Source organism: Megascapheus bottae, chromosome 2 (genome assembly GCF_031878675.1).
Source record: "Megascapheus bottae isolate mThoBot1 chromosome 2, mThoBot2.hap1, whole genome shotgun sequence".
Classification (NCBI taxonomy): domain Eukaryota; kingdom Metazoa; phylum Chordata; class Mammalia; order Rodentia; family Geomyidae; genus Megascapheus; species Megascapheus bottae.
The window spans coordinates 60,700,599-60,717,961 of record NC_143510.1 but is presented as its reverse complement, the minus strand read 5'-3'; the positions used below and the strand labels follow the sequence as shown (position 1 = coordinate 60,717,961).

The window sequence follows — 17,363 nt, the reverse complement described above, 5'->3', positions numbered from 1 at the left end:
TGAATGCATTCTCCATTTTACATGTTTTCAGTGCATGGATTTGATAAATAAAGTTGCTCTGAACATGTCGTTTGGTAGACAAACTCATTTCTGTGGACTATGTCACTGGGAACAGTGGTAGAACTGTTATTATATATTGTAACTAGTTTTCTAAAGTGGTTATATACATTTTAACTCCTTTAAATTGTGTATGAGAGTTCCATTTGCGCTAAATGCTTGCCAAGAGATGTAACATCAGTCCTTTTCATTTGAGTCATTCTGGTGAGCATGTGGTTTTAATTTTATATTTCCCTGTGCATAGTGATGCATAACTCCTCTCATGATTTCCAGACATGTTTCACAGAGTGTATGCCCAAACTTTTGTTTATTTTTTCTGTGTGGTCCTTTCCTTATTAGTTTATAAGAACTCTCTATATTCTGGAGTTGACAGCTTTGTCAGTGTATTACAAATAATTTCCTGGATTGTTACTATGTTTTTTGTGGGTCATGGGGCTTGAAATCTGGGCCTGAGCATTGGCCCTGAGCTCTTCAGCTCAAGTCTGCCACCCTAACCCTGGAGCTACAGCCCCACTTCCCTTTTTCTAATGGTTAATTGGAGAAAAGAGTCTCCTGGGCTGGCTTTGAACCAAGATCCTCCGATCTCAGCCTCCTGAGTAGCAAAGATTATAGGCGTGAGCCACCATCCCTGGTTGGGATTAATTTTTAACAACTCACTTGTAATAGTCTCACAAAAAGAAAATGTTAAGTTGATATTTATTGACTTAAATTTCAATTCAAGAACAAGAGTTTTACGACTTCTTTCAGCAGATTTGGCCTATGTAAAAACAGTTAAGTGGCAAAAGCTTTGCTTCTTGACTCTTAAAAAAAATTTTTTTTAGGGGCCAGAAGTTTGTCCTAGTGGCAGAGTGCTTGCCTAGCATGCACGAAGACCCGGGTTCGATTCCTCGGTACCACATACATAGAAAAAGGCTGGAAATGGTGCTGAGGCTTAAGTGGTAGAGCTCCTTGAGAAAGTCCAAGGACAGTGCTCAGGCCCTGAGCTCAAGCCCAGGACTGCCAAAAAAAATTTAATGTATTCCAACAGTGATGTACAGAGGGGTTGCAGTCACATAAATCAGGTAAGGAGGGCATTTTTTCTGAATAGTGTCATTGTTATTCCTTCTTATTTTTTTCCATATATTTTAATTGTGATTAATAGAAGGGTTACATTATATTCACCAAATAGAAGGTACCCTACTTCACATACATTAATACCCTTTCTCATGTCTTGGTCCCCATTTCCCTCCCCCGGCCCCTGCCCCTCATCTTGTTTTCCCCCTTCCCTATTTGATTTCAAATAACTCCTTTCTCTTAATTGCTCCACCTTTTGTCCATGAAGAAGTTCCTGTACTTGCTAAAGTTTCTTGAATTTAATGTTTTCTTGGACACCAGCCCAAGATGTTCTTATTCATGATAGGTAATGTTATGTCCTTTTCTTAATGGACACCAAAGTCACGTAGGTGAGGCCATACAGTTAATAAGAAGCAGAGCTTGTCTTGGATCTAGACAGACTTATGAGAGAGGCCAAGCTCTAATGGCTACATAGGATAGGCGGTCAACCTCACATTGACCATGATACTGCTTTCCTTAATGAAACGAAACATTAGCCTAACCCAATGTATGGTTCAGGGTGAATTTGAAGTACTGCAAAGCACTAAAAAAGGAGAGAGACAGATGGGGAGGAATGACCCTGGTCGTACTTTTAAAAGACCTGAATTCAAGCCTGGTGTTTTCATAATGATTCAGAGGCCTCGAGTGAGACACACATCTCACTCTCTCCAGCTCTGACAAAATCGCCTGCTCTTTGTACATTAGACAGTGGGTATAAAGGAGAAATGAAAGGAGGAGAATTAACATTTCCAGTAAATATTAATTTGTCCTTTCAACTAGAAAAACAATGATTTAACGTCTACTCAATGTCAGATATTGTAAGAAGAGCTTAATAAAGAGGATGATAAATGATTCTTCTTTTAATAATCAAGAAATCTATACTTGTAAACCAATCAGTCATCTCCCTAGAACCTGCTGAAGGCTAGTGATGTCCTAAGGACAGGTCTACAAGGTATGTGCTCTATGGAGATGATGTGATAGGAAAAAGAATGAACAAATAAATGAATAAAGCATTCTTACTCACACCGTATACATAGCTCTTTCTCTATTCTCTTTCTTTGGTAAATATGTCCTTGACATGTCCTATTTCCACTCACACCCATGAATTCCTAGGCTATGCATTTTTTAGAGGGTAATATTGGGATTTGAATTCAGAGCCTTATTACACAGATGCTCTGCCCCACTTGGCCCCTTTTGGCTTTCATCATTTCTTGTCTAGATTGGAATGAATAACAATCCTCTTCTTTGCACTTCACACATAATTAGTATAGCAGGCACCATCACCCTGTTCAGAATGTTCTTATTGGTTGAGATGAATTGTTTGTCAAACTGGCCTTACAGTATGATTTTCCTGATCTCAGCTTCCTCAATAGCTGGGTGTGAGCCATGCTACTTGCCACAAACTATATGCTTTAATTAATGGTTTGGTTGCTCTATGACAATATTTTTTTGGTAACTCTTCCCTTTTCCAGCCTATAAAAGACACTATTTCAAACAATTTAATAAAATAAATCTCCCACTAGCCCATTACTTCTTCTCTCTTTGAAAGCATGTGACTTAACTATGAAGTGAATCTCTCTTTATCGAGAAGTCTAAATCTGAAAATGCTCCAAAATTGGGATGTTTTTAGCATGAGTTTAATGTTCCAAGTGGAAAAAGTCCACATCTGACCTCATGAGAGATGAGTCAATCAAAATGAAGGCACACCAAATTATTGTAGAAAATTACTTTAGGCTTGGCATAGTGATGCATGCTTGTAATTCCTCAGGAAGCTGAGGAAGGGAGCTCATGGCCAGCCTTGGATTACAAGGGTATTGGTTCAAAATGAATCAAAACAAACACAAACACAAGTAAACCCCAAACTAACAAGAGGAAATGACATTCAGACCAATGTGCATACATATATAAGCACATACATATACATAATGCACACATGTGCATATAATGTATATATAATATATGCATATATGCACATATACATATGTGTATATAATGTATATTTAATATATGTATGTATATATAATGTAAATGAATTTAGTGTTCAGATTTGCTTTAGATTTTTCCAAAATGTGAAATATAAAATACTTATTTTCCCAAATATTAGAGATAAGAAACAGACAATTTGCAATGTAAGTACAGTTTAAATTCAAATTCTTTCCTTATCTTTCTTTTTAAAATGATAGTAAGGTTTGAATTTGACTTTGTACTTGCTTGGTAGGTACTCTGCCACTTTAACCATGTCTTTAGCCCATTTTGATTTCATTTATGTTTTAGATAATGTGATATGCTTTTTGTACAGAGTCTCCAATCCTTGCCTCTGCCTGTCTGGGATTACAGTATGTACCATTATATTCAACCTAAATTCTACATTTTAAGTCAGTATTTAAGCTGAGTTAATGCAAATACAACTTGGATATTAATCCTAGGACTAGTAAAACCTGGCTAATGGTGATTATATTTTTTTCAGTTTAAGGATTAAATGTGAATTTAAGAATTTATTATTAGGAAATTTTTTCATATATTTTTATTGTAATTAATAGAAGGGTTACATTATATTCACCAGATAGAAGATGTATTACTTCACATACATTGATACCCTTTCTCACGTCTTGGACCCCATTTCCCCTCCCCCCCGCCCCTCATCTTGTTTTCCTCCCTTCCCTATTCGACTTCAAATAACCAAATACACATATATACAATATATCAGATAACCAGGTGAAATACTGTAACAATATGAGATAACCAAGGGATAGCAAAAGATATGAGAGATAACATAGTACATTAAGGACAACAATCACTTATTATACGGCTTTTGTTTCTATATCTTGGAGGTCATTTCATTTAGTGTCATTCTACATGGCCTTAAGTATCTAGGTTTTGTTTTATTGTAAATCTCTGATAGGAGAGCCCAAGGTTTCTACTGATTATGACAAATGAGGGAAACCAACGAGCCTATGTTCCTTTGAGTCTGGCTTACTTCACTTAATATGATTTTTTCTAAGTCTTTCCATTTCCTTACAAATGGGGCGATGTCATTCTTTCTGACAGCAGCATAGAATTCCATTGTGTATAAATACCACATCTTGTTGATCCACTCATCAACTGAGAGACATATGTATTGGTTCCACATCTTTGCTATGGTAGATAGTGCTGCAATGGGCATTAGAAAATAGTCTAGTAGAGATAGAGTAAACACCCTTGCTTGCAATGTGCTTACTTGAGAGAGATGTTAATTATGCTCAAATTAGTTTTCAAATGAAATGAAAACTCAATAAAAATTGTCATGAAACTTGACATTTTTTTACTATAAAATGTGTTAAAATGCACATGAAAGGTCCGTACATTTCTAAGTCAGCAAGGCTTTTCCAGAGTAAACTTTCTTGTTCACTATAATTATTGGGAAAAAATTTAAAACTCATAAAATAGATACTTTACAAAGAATTGCCATTAGTTTAGGTTATTCAATTGTAAAAGATTTGGAAATAGTAATCGAACTATTCTTCATGTAAGACATATGTTTCAGACTGCATCTGGTAGAACAAAATAGCTCAGAGGTAGTTATCTTTATTTATGAGAAATTCACTTAGGATAAAAGGATGCATTGTTTCATAGATTGTACTTGGAAAAAGCACTCACCATTTGAAGCAAAAGATAATGATTCCTATTTTCCATCATTCAAAAATATACAAAAGCCTAATTTCAGAAAGCAAAACTAGAGTAAGTAGAAGGCATGATAAAAGAGTATCTTTGGCATCTAGGGTTGGAGGGGAAAGGCTTTTAACAGAAAAGCCTGAACGTTTCAAACTATATCATGAAAGTGATGTTACATTAAATTTGTGTTTAATGAAAGCCAGATAGATAAAGCTGATAGAGCATTAGTTGGGAGGAGAGTTTGTTATGCTTATGACTAGAAAGGGAGTAATATCTCAAGTAGACAGACAACCCAACAAAAACAATCTACCAAACCCATGAGAAGCATTGGCAGCTAGTATAAGTAATTTGTGAAAAGGGAAACTCCAGGTGTCTACTGATGTGTGAAGAAAAAAGTAAATTAAAAGTGAGATAACAATTTAGTCTCCAGAGGCTGCAAAGCTAGAGCAGAATCGCACCAAATGGAGATGGGAAGCAGCATGATTCACTTATTGAGATTAACGCTGTCTTTTGAAGAGCCACCTGGCAGTATTGAACGAAAGCTAACAAACATAGCCTCAGAATCCAGTGGAACAACTCCCTGGTAAATGTTACACGAATATTCAGGAGAAAGTCTTGACAGCAACTTGGGTGTTAGTGCTCCTGTGTCTGTTTAGTTAGTGACGGAAGGCAATTTAAGTGCCTGTCACTGCAGAAATGGAGAAATAAACTATGGTGGGCAGGCATTCTGGAATGTCAGGTTAAAAGCAGGTGTTACACATGGCAACCTTGATAAATTGTAAGACCTTAAGGCCAAGTGAAAAGTCAAGAGAACAATTCCTGTAAAATAAATATGCCTATACTCATAAGCTACAGCTACATGTATTGCACTAATATGTACATATTTCGACTGCATATCAAATAGATGCACATTACAGCACTGGCCGATGGTGGGTTAGGTATGGTGATGGGTGTTGTATGTGGAGGGAAGGGTCCTGATGAGGATAGAAATACACATATCACACAAACATGCTAGGGTATCATGAATACAAACCTTTTAATCTGAGGTTATAAAGATCCTCCTTGTGCCACAGAGATGTGTATTGTATGTAGTTCCAAATGTGGATTTTCAAGCACCATCTAATGAGTTGAGAAGTAGTTTTATTCATCCAACTGAAGAACAGGCCCATCCTATCCTACGAAGTTCAACTTTTATATCATGTACCTTGAGTATAATGACTATGTTTGTTCATTCTTCTTCTCTCCATTTGTGTGCCCCACTCCCAAATACATGCTCCAGCTTCCTAATATTCATTTTGTTAGATGGTTTGTTAGTTATTTGAACAAGTTTTAAGTATACAATACATTGTTAACTATAATCTTTATGATGTACAATAGATCTCTTAAACAATAATCTTCTAATTGAAGTTTTGTATGCTTATTCTCAACCTCTGCTTCCATCTCTGGCAATAACAATTTCACTTTACTTCTCTGAATTTAATTTTTAGATTGCACATATAAGTGAGGTACTCTGGTTGTATACACTCTCACCTTTTCTTCTGAACCTTTTTCTTAAGACCATCTTTCCAAATGTTCAATGTCCTCACATGGTTAGAACTCTTCTCTTTTATGCTCTTTTTGGGTCTGTGGCATCTCTAAGTGGTGAAGATTCTACAATTACCCAAGACCCACTCTGAGTCCTTAAGGGTTCTGATTTTAATTCATTGTGAGTAGAAAAACTAATTCTTACCAATTCACATTTCTTTTCCCAGTAATGCACATTTGTGATTTGATATTTGAAGTTGATCTGAGTGCTCACTCTTTGGGAAGGTTTCCAGTCTAGTTTTGGGGGTTTATTTAGTATTCAATGTACAGTGCATAATTTAATGTCAACATACAATCATTTTATTCCAAGGTATTTATAAAATAAAAGTTATTGTAAGATTATTTAGAGATAGTATTTTGGGGACTTGTGTGTTGTTTAGAACTAGTACAGATAAAAATTTTAAGCTGACATAGTGTGTGTGGTATTCTTTTATTAAAAATATGTGGTGAGAAGAATGGTATGTCGATAGTTCAGTACTTGTATTTCCAAACAGAAATGATATTGTTTGGATTCCACCAATAAAATGTTCATACATACATACATATACCATAATTATTTTGATCAGTTAAAAATCATCTCCAAATGAGAGGAAAATGGAGATTTTTTTTCAAGAATTAAATTTGGTTTTATTTTATGGACAACATAAATCTCAAAACAAATGATATTTCCTCTCCTTGATTTAGCAGTCAAAAGTAAATTCTGTGACCTCAACATCTTGGTGGTATATATTTCATGTACTGATTTTCCTGAGCTCTTGCTCTCTTTGCTTAGTTTATTTTTCTTTTGCTTACTTTTTTCTATGTGTTATTGCTGTTATTATTATTTTCTTTATACAGTTGTGTGAAGAGGTTTCAATTTAACATGCCTGTCTATGAGTATAATCCATTTTGATCACAGTCACCTGTTCTAGTACATTTTTTTAACTTTCAAAGTTTATTTCTTTGGGGGCAGTTACAGGAGTTTAAAATTAGGACCTCATGTTTGCTATGTAGGTATTCTACCACTTGAGACAGAACTCCAACCCTTTGGATAAAACCTTTTACATTTCTGTACACATTGTGATAACTATACAAATTTTTTTCCTATTTTAAAATTCAGATTTTTTATTAAAGAATTTATTAACGTTGATTTTTACATCATTTTTTAAATGACAAGTTTAACAAACAAGTGTTCAAGGAGGGAATCTCTATTTACAATCACTGGGACTTAGTATTTAGAACTTAATCAAAATTAGGCTAAGGGTTTGTATGTCATAGAAACATATTAATTTATGAAATAAAACATTATATCTATAGAGTCATAGGTTTTTATGTCTATATAGTTATGTTTATATTTCCATTACCATGTCCATAGCTTTGGGTATGCAACTTTTGAGTCCTCGCTTTTGTACTGTTTGGGTCTAATAGCCACATATTAAGGATACCATACACCTTTTGTTCCTTTGGTCTTGACTTCTCTCACTCAACATGATTCGCCCTAGATTCATCCACTTCCCTGCAAATGCCATTATTTTATCTTGTCTGTTGGCTATGTAGAATTCCATTGTATATATACATATCACATTTTCTGTATCCATTCATCTGCAGTAGGGCATCTGAATTGTTTCCATCGCCTGGCTATTGTGAATAGTGCAGAGATGAACATAGCTGAGCAGGTGTCCTTATCATATCTTGGGTCATGCTGTTCAGGATAGATGCCCAGAAGTGGTATGGCGGGATCGTAGGGAAGGTCTATTTTCAGTTCTTTAAGAAACCTCCACACTGCTTTCCAGAGTGGCTGAACTAGTCTGCATTCCTACCAGCAGTGTAGTAGGGTTCCTTTTTCTCCACAGAAATGATATTGTTTGGATTCCACCAATAAAATGTTCATACATACATAGATATACCATAATTATTTTGATCAGTTAAAAATCATCTCCAAATGAGAGGAAAATGGAGATTTTTTTTTAAAGTCACAAATCTAGTTCCAGATTTAACGTGTCAAAAAATGAGATAAACTTACTTTAAGTATCGGAATAATCGTTTCAAGTTTTCAAAATTGATGACTTTAAAGCTCAGGACATGGGTCCTTTATTTCTGGTCATTTCTAAGAGATAAACATCTCTGAAAGTGGTAGGAAAATGAGTCTGTGTCTGTGACCAAAATGCTTACTCTGTTACTATAGGAGATCAAAGAATAGTATACTCAATGGGAACATACTAAGACAAAGAAATTTTTTTTCTTTGAAAAAATAGGTAGGGTTGAGAAAATTTCTGGGATTATCTGTAAAGGCGCCCTCTTTGAGCCATAACCTTGACGTATGAGGGAAATGTATTGCAAAGTGGGAACGATAGGAGGTGGTGTCTTGTGGGCTCCTACAGTGGTTAGGTAATTCTCAGAAAAAAAAAGTACTGGAAATTAGATAATTGCTGATGTCATATTTTTCACAAGGTAAAAAAAAAATGGTGTCCCAGGGGCTATAAAAACGGTGCCTTCTACCTGTCTCATCATAAGCAGAATCAAGGAAGCAGGTAAGTGTTTCAGCAAACTTGATATACAATTCCTTAAGCCTGTTTGGTGTGATGCTTGTGGACGGATTTGTTTCCCTCATTTGCTATTTTTTCCCCTCTTCTGGTCTTCATAGTAGACTCTCCTTCGCCAGCTACCGGTTGTTCAAGTCACAGCTGTCTGCCATGGCTGCCCTGCAGAACTCGCCCAGCTCTTCCCTCTTGGGAACTCTGGCTGCCGGCTGCCTGCTCCTCCTGGCCCTGTGGATGCCCTGGGGTGCCTCAGCCCCCATCACTTCCAACTGTAGACTTGATAAATCCGAATTTCAGCGGCCTTACTTCATCAACCTCACCTTCTCCCTGGCTGAGGAGGTATGGATCCCATCCTCGCTCTTTGTCACTGTATCCATGTCCCCATTTTGGCTTGGGAACACATGGTTTATTCCCACAGAGGATTTCCTGTGTTTCCTTAATCTCTTTGAGGACCTGGTTTTGGGGTGTGTGTGTGTGTGTGTGTGTGTGTGTGTGTGTGTGTGTGTGTGTGTAATCACAACTCCTTCTTCTGTTTTGGCATTTAAGAGCCACACATTTAGTTTTTATCCAAAGAGGAGCCCCTCAGTGGCTCATTTTATTATTAACGTTTTCTTTACCCGGCTGTGCATTATTCTAAAGTCAAGCACATCCCTGGCTTCTGTCATGAGGCTTTAAGGGACTTCCCTGGCCGGGGGGAAAGGGAAGACATGCATCTCTACTTCTTGGTTTTCTTTCTGTCTCCTCAGTTATCCAGACACTTAGTCTTTTCTTCTCTTCTAGGCCAGCTTTGCAGATAACAACACAGACGTTCGTCTCATCGGGGACAAACTGCTCCGAGGAGTCCATGTAGGTGACAAGAGGGGGCCTGGAGCATGCTGGTATGGTAGAGGGGTCTTCTAGGTGCTCCTGCATGTCACCCCTCTTGCTTTGCTTCTACCTCTAGGCGAAACATCACTGCTACCTGATGAAACAGGTGCTCAACTTCACTCTTGAGGAAGTGCTCATCCCTTACTATGACAAATTCCAGCCCTACATGAAAGAGGTGGTGCCCTTCCTGGAAGACTTCAGCCACAAGCTCGACCAATGTGTAAGTCCCTCTCTTAGTCGCATCTACTCACTCCCAGGTCTCATCCTTCCCCACTTCCGGTCAGAATCCTTTCTCCAATCCCTCACTCTGCCCATATGGGCAATGAGAAAAAAAAAAAACAAAATAACACAGGAAATAATCACTAGGGCTTATTTGGAATTAATGGCAGATTGGTTGCCTTTGTTTTGAGTCTCTTTGAGTTTACAGTGGTGAGTGGATTTGGAAGACAAGTGTAGAGGAACCTTATTTGTTTGTTGGTGGAAAGACAGACATTCAGATTATATACAATAAGCTGTTGGAAGTTGTACAGAAAGTGTGCCTCCAGGTGGAAATGGATCCACTGGACATACGTTGCTGGTGGGAAGGAGAGACCCAGAAAGCAAGAGGAAAATGGGAAGGCTTCATGATGAGGAGTAGGGAAAAATAATCCCCTTTTGATATCATAAGAAGTGAAAAAATCGAAAGTGTGAGAACTTTATGACTCTAAATACTGATAACTATGAAACATACTGGCGAGATGTAAGTAGACTCAAGGGGTTCTGGTATTTATTTTAATTTTTTTTGGTGTTATCCTGGGACTTGAACTCAGGGTCTGGATGCTGTGTTTGAATTTTTGTGCTCAAGGCTAGCTTCTCTCTAAGGAAAGCACTTGGATTTTGGTGTCCAAGAGACTGAAAAGGCTCCGAAAATCTAGGTCATTGGTGAAATCTGGGTCACTGTGGGTAAAATTGTTGAGTGTTTCCTCTCCAGGTAAATTGTCACAAGGTTAAAGCGGTTCTTCTCATTGCACTTTTGTAGCACATTGGGAATGATGACCAGCAAGTTCAGAAGAGGATTCAAAACCTGAAGGACACAGTGAAAATGGTATTACTAATACGTATTAATACTGTATCCTATAACTAAAGAGACAAATGCTTCCCTTTCTTTGCTGTTCTTCCCCTGTTCCACTTCATAGTATTTCACTTGAGTTTTCTCTTCCATGGATTACTTAAATGCACGGTTATAGTTGTGTCTACCTATATCTAGTAAATCAACTTCCAAATCTTAAAATTCTTAAGCTAACAGGAAAGTTGGGTCATGTGGTGTCCTTATTCTATGCTCTGGCTTTGGCTGAAGGCAGAGCCAAGGCAAAAGAATAACTCTTGTGAATCTCAGGTTAGTATTTATCCTAAGCAATTATATGTATTACTTTTAACATTGTTAATTCTTGGGATAATTTTAAGACCCCCTTTGATTCATTTAGTTTGTAGAAGTATTTGCTCAAATTTGGAACACTGCCTGAGTGTAAATTTGTTTAACTTTAAAAAATATTATTTAATTTTTATTTTTGCAGTGCTCTTTATATATATATATGTTATTGTCTGGATAATGTATAGAGGGGTTACAGTTACATTTATTAAAATGTATTTTAAAGCCATTTACTTGCCACTCTAAAACTTGGGAAAGCCAATCCAGAACAATAGTAGTAAACATGCTAGGTAAATGATGGAATTTCTGGAATGGATTCTAACAGAAATTTCTGGTGTCATTTATGCTTATATTTTAAATTATCTTAATATAGTACACAGTAGTAATCAATTTTAGTTTAAAATCACAAATTGACAATTTTATATGGTTAAAAATAGATGGTTGGGCCTGGAGTTTGTCCTAGTGGTAGAATGTTTGCTTAGCATGTGCAAAGATCCAGGTTTGATTCCTCTGTACCACATACATAGAAAAAGCCAGAAGTGGTTCTGTGGCTCAAGTGGCAAAGTGCTAGCTTTGAGAAAAGAAACTCAAGGGCAGTGCTCAGGCTTTGAGTTCAAGCCCCAGGACCGGCACACAAAAAAAACAGATGGTTAAAAATGTAAGTCATGAATTTATTATAATGAAATGGAAGTCTGAACTGAAAGCCTTTCTCTCTTTCTTCCTCACTTTTCACTTTCTTTCTTCCTTACTTTTTTACTCCCTTCCTTCCTTCTTTTGTTTCCTTCCCTCCTTCCCTCCCTCTCTCCCTTCCTTTCTTCCTTCCTTCCCCTCTCCCTCTCCCTTTCTTTCTCCCCCTTTCTCCTTTCATTCTTCCCTCTGTCCCTTTTTTCTTCCTTTCTTTTCCTTCCTTCCTTCCTTCCTTCCTTCCTTCCTTCCTTCCTTCCTTCCTTCCTTCTTTCCTTTTCATGTTTCTTATTCCTTTTTCTCCCTCCACAATTCCCTTATGAGTGTTTATGTACTGTGATAATTGTACACTGCTATAGTGATGAATAACAATATGTGTCCTTTGGGCTGGTGATAACAGCGGGAGGATCACCCTATTAAGTATGACTCATCCCCAAACCAGATAAATGATTGGCTGCAGTGAAAGTGTTTCTCTTAGCAACCATGTGCAATTACATACTGAGGAACATGAAAGCTATAGTTGATGGAATTTTCAGTAATATCCTTAATCTTAATTCTCCTATTCCACTTCAAGTTTTTAACTGTCTTCCTAACATAGTTTAACGAACTTAACTATTTCTTCCTTTGACTATTGAAGGCCTTATAGTTTCTTCTCTCTCTGTGTCTCTTTCTCCTTCTTCACTGTGAAATTCAATTCTCTTGTTATAGAGCTATTACATGGATACAGAGGGTTGCATATTAGCATGACATAGACATGACACGCTGTGCACTTCTTGGGTGAAAAAAACTCAGATGTGGGGCCGGGAGTTTGGCCTAGTAGTTAAAGTGCTTGCCTAGCATGCATGAAGACCCGGGTTCGATTCCTCGGTACCACATACATAGAAAAAAGCCAGAAGTGGTGCTGAGGCTCAAGTGGTAGAGCTCTCGCCTTGAGAAAATCCAAGGACAGTGCTCAGGCCCTGAGCTCAAGCTCAGGACTGGCAAAAAAAAAAAATCTCAGATGTTAGTTTATTTCGTTGTCTTTAGCAAAATGGTTTGTGAAAAAATATCACAGATGAGATCTCTGTGTGAAAATAGATTTTTGAAGAGCTTTCACTCCATTTAGAAAAGATTAAGTTTGGCTTCTACACTAGGGTGCCATTTGAAACAGTGATTATGTTTTTTCCTGTGTGGCATCATGATGTACAGTCAAGAGAGGAATACTGTTTGGAGAAAGCTCAATATGTAGAATGATAGATCAGGGTTGTCTGAAACAGAAGGGTAGTCATGGGAGATATAATTTCTTCTCATTGGTTGAAAGCTGAAAGCAAGCTGTATTTAGCAAAATGGAAGCGAAAGAGCAAAGTAAGCTGAGAAAAACTTCATTGTCTTGGGAATCCTTGAGCATTATGTAAAAGACATGTCTTTATGTCCTTTTGCATTGTATTCAAAGGAAGTATGGAAAGGTGGCATGGGGGAAGGAAGCAGGAAGAGAAAGAAGAACAAAATAGGAAATTGATGATAGGATTTTTATTGAAATGATCTAGAGCAAATTTAATAGAATAGGTGAATTTCAGAGGATAATGCTTTGGGTTGAATGCGTTTCCTCTTCCATGGTATTTGAGAACCTTATCCGCATTCTACTTGGAAAGAAGGAAAGTAAAATAACATGTAGCTGCCTTATTACTAAAGTAACTGGAGACTATAGATTTCACGTTTTTCCTATAAAGGAAAATTGGCTCTCTCCTTTTGTCAAGAATGTGAATACAGAAAAATCTCAAGAGTGTTAGCAAATGTGTCTTTAGTTCAAGGCTTCTTAACATGAATTGACTTTAAATATATAATCATGGAGAATTACAAGGCTACATAATTGGAAAAGCCATAAGTGGTCCCAGCATCACTTCAGTGTCTGCTTGGTCTAATTAGGAGCTGGACCATCTTCTGCCTAGTTTTCTTCTATGCCCACTGTTTTTTTTTTTAAATTTATTTTTAAATCAGCAAATAATAATTAAGTAACTTGTAGGGTAGAATGTTGTGCTTTGACTTTTGCATACTCTGAGATTCAGTCAAGCTAATTAACACCTTCATGAATGGTTTCATTAGAGTAGCAGGCATCTGTGATTAATGTGTCTATTCGGGGAGTCATGAATATACCTGGGCAAATCATACTATACTTAAGGTGCAAGGGTGGTATTACTGTTATTAATCTTTTGTAAAAGACAAAAATTTGGTCTCTATGCCTGTCTTCTAATCATGCCATCTTCCTCTAAGTTTCTCCTCAGAAAATATGGCACAAACACTCATACATCTTCATTCTTATTTCCACAGCTTGGAGAGAGTGGAGAGATCAAAGTAATTGGTGAACTGTATCCACTGTTTATACACCTGAGAAAGGCCTGCATCTGACAGAGAAGAGCTAGAAAACAAATAATTAATCCTTCTTACCTGTTTAAAATAGCAATAAGATTCCTGAAGGATTTTTTTTTAACTAAAAGGAAGATGAGAAGCCAAACTCTGCCATCAAGAATAGCCCCGCTGAGCTTAAAAAGGGGAAGCAATATCGCTTTTGTCTGTAAGACCCAAAGTAGATCTAGTAACTATAGAGATTTAGTGATAACATTTTCTTTTAACTGGCATTTCACATAACAGATAATTTATTTTTGAAGTAATTGCTGGTTGTCAGAAGATTGCTTCTCGTCCCTTTAGAAAAAATTCTAAATTAATCTTATTTCCATAATCAATACTTTATAAATTTATTTATTTTAAGTATGCTTTCTATTTATGCCATTTTATTAATATGGTTTATTTATAGCAATTGTTCTATTTTGATACTTGAGTATAAGGCAACATTTGTACTATTTATAATAATTATGGAAATATGTTTATTTGACTTCAATAAACACATAGATACCATAAGTCTTGTGTCTTTGTGATTATCCTCTTTTAATATGGTTATCACCGTCATTAATATCATTATCATTAACATCAATATCATTAATATCACTATCACTCATCATCCAATCATTCTCCTGACTGTTCATTCAATGGGAAGAAATGAAGTAAGTTTCAATATTATATAACTAGAGGTTGGATCTAGAAGCACCATATTTTAAAAGATTAGTCCTCAGCATAGTGCTACTGGGAGGCAATGAAACATGACAGGGGTGTGGAACCTGGGTCCTCTGGCCTTATGAGGCCTACAAGATCATTTGGTACAAGTTAGGATAGCCCCATGTTCTTGTATGCTCTTGTATATTTCTCATCATCTGTCCACAGCTAGGTGCCTTTGTTGATAATTTTGTTTGATTCTGCCCTTGGCAGAGCTAAGTTTCCACACCCCTGCCGGGGGTGGAGCTTAGGGGGAGATCTTTGTGTCACTGGAGGTGTACCCTTAAAGGGGAGAACAGGACCCAGTACCTTCTACTGCTGTCTTCGTTTACATCACAGCCATGAGGTGAGCCAGTGCATGTGCTGCCTTTGCCACCGGCCCAAATGCAATTGGGCTGGTTGACTATGCACCAACACCTTGAAGAACCTCCGAAACATATCGTTTTTCTTTGTAAATTCATCACCTCGTGTATTTGCTATCATGAGAGAAGGTGACTTATTTGTATCCCCATTTTGCAGAGAGTGTCCCGTTTTGCAGATAACAAAACTGAATCTGAAACATTTTTTCTAAGTTATAAACCTTTATTGCTTTATAAGCTCGTAAGTATTTATAAGTTTTATAACCTTTGTTGAGACACGTCTATATGACTTGAAGGCTCTTTGCTATAGTCACTTACATCCATTTATCATGCTGATTCAGCATGCAATTCTGAGTGAAGAAAGGCAAGATGTTGTAAAGAATCTATCTGCACTGTTAGCAGTTTGTGGCTACCGTGAAAGGTGCTATGGTGCTGAGGAGAAATGTGTGTCATACTGTTTGTGGCAGATAAGCTGTTTTAGTTCTGGGTTGGTCCTGTTAGGAAGTATATTCTTCCATTTCCTATGAACAAGGCAAATAAAAGACTGAGGGAGCCCATTATGCAGAGGAGCCTTTCCCACCAGTGGAGTTCAGCACCAATGTAGGTCTTGAAACAAAAGATGGACAGAATATTATGACACACACAAAATCTAGGCATCCTTGAAATCTGCACAGTGGTATAGAACACTGGGGTGAAGACAAAGATGTTGTATGTAGAAGATGAAGAAAGAAGACCTGTACTAAAAAGCCCTTTTTTTGGTGAGGGATGGGGGTCTTCTTCCAAAGAGTCTCAGTGCAGTGATTTCAACAAAATTTGATACTGTACTTTTTAATTCAAAAAATTATCTTTAGTTGTACAAAGAGGTACCATGTAATGAAGCAGTTTATGAACACAATGCATCTTGATCGACTTACCTCCTTCAGCATTCTCACTCCCCCTGCCCTCTTGACCCTTATTTTCCTTAGTTTTCTGGTATATGCAATGAATTATTGTCTGCATTTTTCCCCTCTTTCCCTTTCACTCATTACCCCTCTCCCTTTGGCCCCACCTCTTGAATGTGCCCATTTCCTGGTATTGCTTTGATTGAGTTTGACCTAGCTTTTCTACACGATTATACTGCTTGAACTCTTTACACAGTCTATTAGCTTTCATTTAATTCATATGACCCAGGCCAACATGTTTATTTATGGATTTATAGGTACATTATACTACAAATGGAAGAAATTATGCAGCCTTTGTTTCTCTGGGTCCAGCTTACTTCACTTAATATCATTTTTTCAAGTCTTTCCAAGTCCTTACGAATGGTACAATATCATTCTTTCTATAGATGAGTAAAATTCCACTGTGTATATATGCCACATTTTCTTGATCCATACATCTACTGAGGGGCATCTGGGATGATTCCATCTCTTGGCTATGGTGAATAATGCTGTAATGAACATGGTTGTGCCAATAGATTTATTGTAAGCTTGCTGTAGTGTATTGGATAAATGCCCAGGGATGGAATTGCTGGGTTATAGCAGATTTTTGAACCACAATAGGAAGAATAGTACTTTCTAAAATTGGAAATCTCTTTTCTAAGAGACTTCTATGAGACTTTTCTGTGTTGATCAAAAAATTTCAGAAACTGCTAGAGTCAACGTTGGTTTTCCTTTCTTTAGCCCTGAACATGATTGTGTCAGAAATACTTTCTGCTTTAATTCTCAAGTTATGGGGCTATTTCTTCATTTTCCCCAAAGGCTAAATCCCCTCTTAAACACTATTATCTGTCTGCTGAATTATCTTAATAGTTTTAAAATGTGCTCTGTCAATTCTCTAATCAACAGCCCAAGTCAACCTAATAGAATATTAGGCTGGGTATATTCCTTTCCTTGATACCATTCACACAGAATGAAGTCCTAACGCTCCTCACTTTCCCTGCTTCAGCCCAACAAGTCTCCCACCAGGCCCAGTCGTACATCACTATTGCTCCTGCCTGGAGGCCTTTGTATTTGCCGTTTCCTGTGCCTAGAACAATCTTCCCTCCCTCAGGTTTTTCCCAATGATTCCCACCTT

General features: G+C 37.2%; 1 protein-coding gene across 1 annotated transcript; it reads left to right on the top strand.

Moving 5' to 3' along the window:
• Nucleotides 1-9,056: 9,056 nt before the first annotated feature.
• Il22 (interleukin 22) lies at nt 9,057-14,247 on the top strand. Its single transcript, XM_090357079.1, has 5 exons — nt 9,057-9,242; nt 9,684-9,749; nt 9,847-9,990; nt 10,789-10,854; nt 14,170-14,247. Exons 1-5 carry the CDS (start codon nt 9,057-9,059, stop codon nt 14,245-14,247), a joined length of 540 nt encoding a protein of 179 aa, XP_090213205.1.
• The last annotated feature ends 3,116 nt before the right edge of the window (nt 14,248-17,363 follow it).

What these genes read in the sequence shown, in the direction of transcription:
- Il22 (XM_090357079.1), top strand. Translation starts at nt 9,057, where the DNA reads ATGGCTGCCCTGCAGAACTCGCCCAGCTCTTCCCTCTTGGGAACTCTG. An exon ending in GCCACAAGCTCGACCAATGT is followed by an intron (nt 9,991 to 10,788) that starts GTAAGTCCCTCT and finishes GCACTTTTGTAG; the next exon opens with CACATTGGGAATGATGACCA. An exon ending in TGAAGGACACAGTGAAAATG is followed by an intron (nt 10,855 to 14,169) that starts GTATTACTAATA and finishes TTATTTCCACAG; the next exon opens with CTTGGAGAGAGTGGAGAGAT.